This window comes from Etheostoma cragini, unplaced genomic scaffold, assembly GCF_013103735.1.
Source record: "Etheostoma cragini isolate CJK2018 unplaced genomic scaffold, CSU_Ecrag_1.0 ScbMSFa_1627, whole genome shotgun sequence".
NCBI classification, from domain to species: Eukaryota; Metazoa; Chordata; class Actinopteri; order Perciformes; family Percidae; genus Etheostoma; species Etheostoma cragini.
Window position 1 is genome coordinate 1 of NW_023265701.1, and position 1,051 is coordinate 1,051.

The 1,051-nt window shown below is 43.4% G+C and overlaps 1 protein-coding gene across 1 annotated transcript; it reads left to right on the forward strand.

Moving 5' to 3' along the window:
• Positions 1-5: 5 nt before the first annotated feature.
• Positions 6-767, forward strand: LOC117940077 (pyrin-like; the record flags this gene model as incomplete). Its single annotated transcript, XM_034865472.1, has 1 exon — positions 6-767. A coding segment is annotated over one exon (762 nt), but the record flags the coding sequence as incomplete, so codon positions are not given.
• Between the last annotated feature and the right edge of the window lie 284 nt (positions 768-1,051).

Sequence of the window (1,051 nt, forward strand, 5' to 3'; positions counted from 1 at the left end):
AGCAGCTCTCACGCTCTGAAGACCACCTCCATCTTCTCCAGAGGGTCCAGTCCCTAAACACCAACCACCCTCCACCCATCAAGGACTGGACAGACGTCAATGTCCGTCAATCATATGAGGGGACTGTGGTGAGAGTTGTGGCTCAGCTGGAGGAGACGCTCAGTAAGGAGATGAACAAGCTGTTTGAGTCTGAGCTGAAGAGGGTCCAGCAGTATGCAGTGGATGTGACTCTTGACCCTGATACGGCGAATCCTCAACTCATCCTGTCTCATGGTAGAAAACATGTCTGTGTTGGTGATGTGTGGAAGAATCTTCCAGACAACCCAGAGAGATTTTCTGATTGTGTTTATGTTTTAGGAAAACCGAGTTTCTCTTCAGGCAGATTTTACTTTGAGGTTCAAGTTAAAGGAAAGACTAAATGGAGTCTAGGAGTGGCCAGAGAGTCGATCAACAGGAAGGGAAAAATCACACTGAGCCCTCAGGATGGTAACTGGACGATATTGTTGAGAAATACAAATGAGTACAAAGCTCTTGCTGGCCCTGGTGTCCTTCTCTCTCTGAAGTCTCCTCCTCAGAATGTGGGGGTGTTTGTGGACTATGACGAGGGTCTGGTCTCCTTTTATGACGTAGATGCTGCAGCTCTTATCTACTCCTTTACTGGCTGCTCCTTCACTGAGAAACTCCTCCCATTCTTCAATCCTGGTCTGAATGATGGTGGAGAAAACTCTGCCCCTCTGATCATCTCTCCTGTCGATCCCACTGAGTAGAGTGATTATCTTTTAGATTTTAGGTCGTAAATTTGTTACTTCAGGTTCAATTTGACGAAATCAAAAAAAATAAAATTTTTAAAAACTTGGACTTTAGTTTCTAAGATTTCACTTGGACTTAAGCTTGACAATGTTATAGGAGCACTGTGTAATACATTTACTGTATTAAATAATCCTTTTCTGACACTGATGCTAAAGTCAGTATTTTCTCCTTTGGAATTTCCATTCGGATCTGAAATGCCATGAAAGCACCAACCAAACAAATCGGATCAAAAGAGATAGAT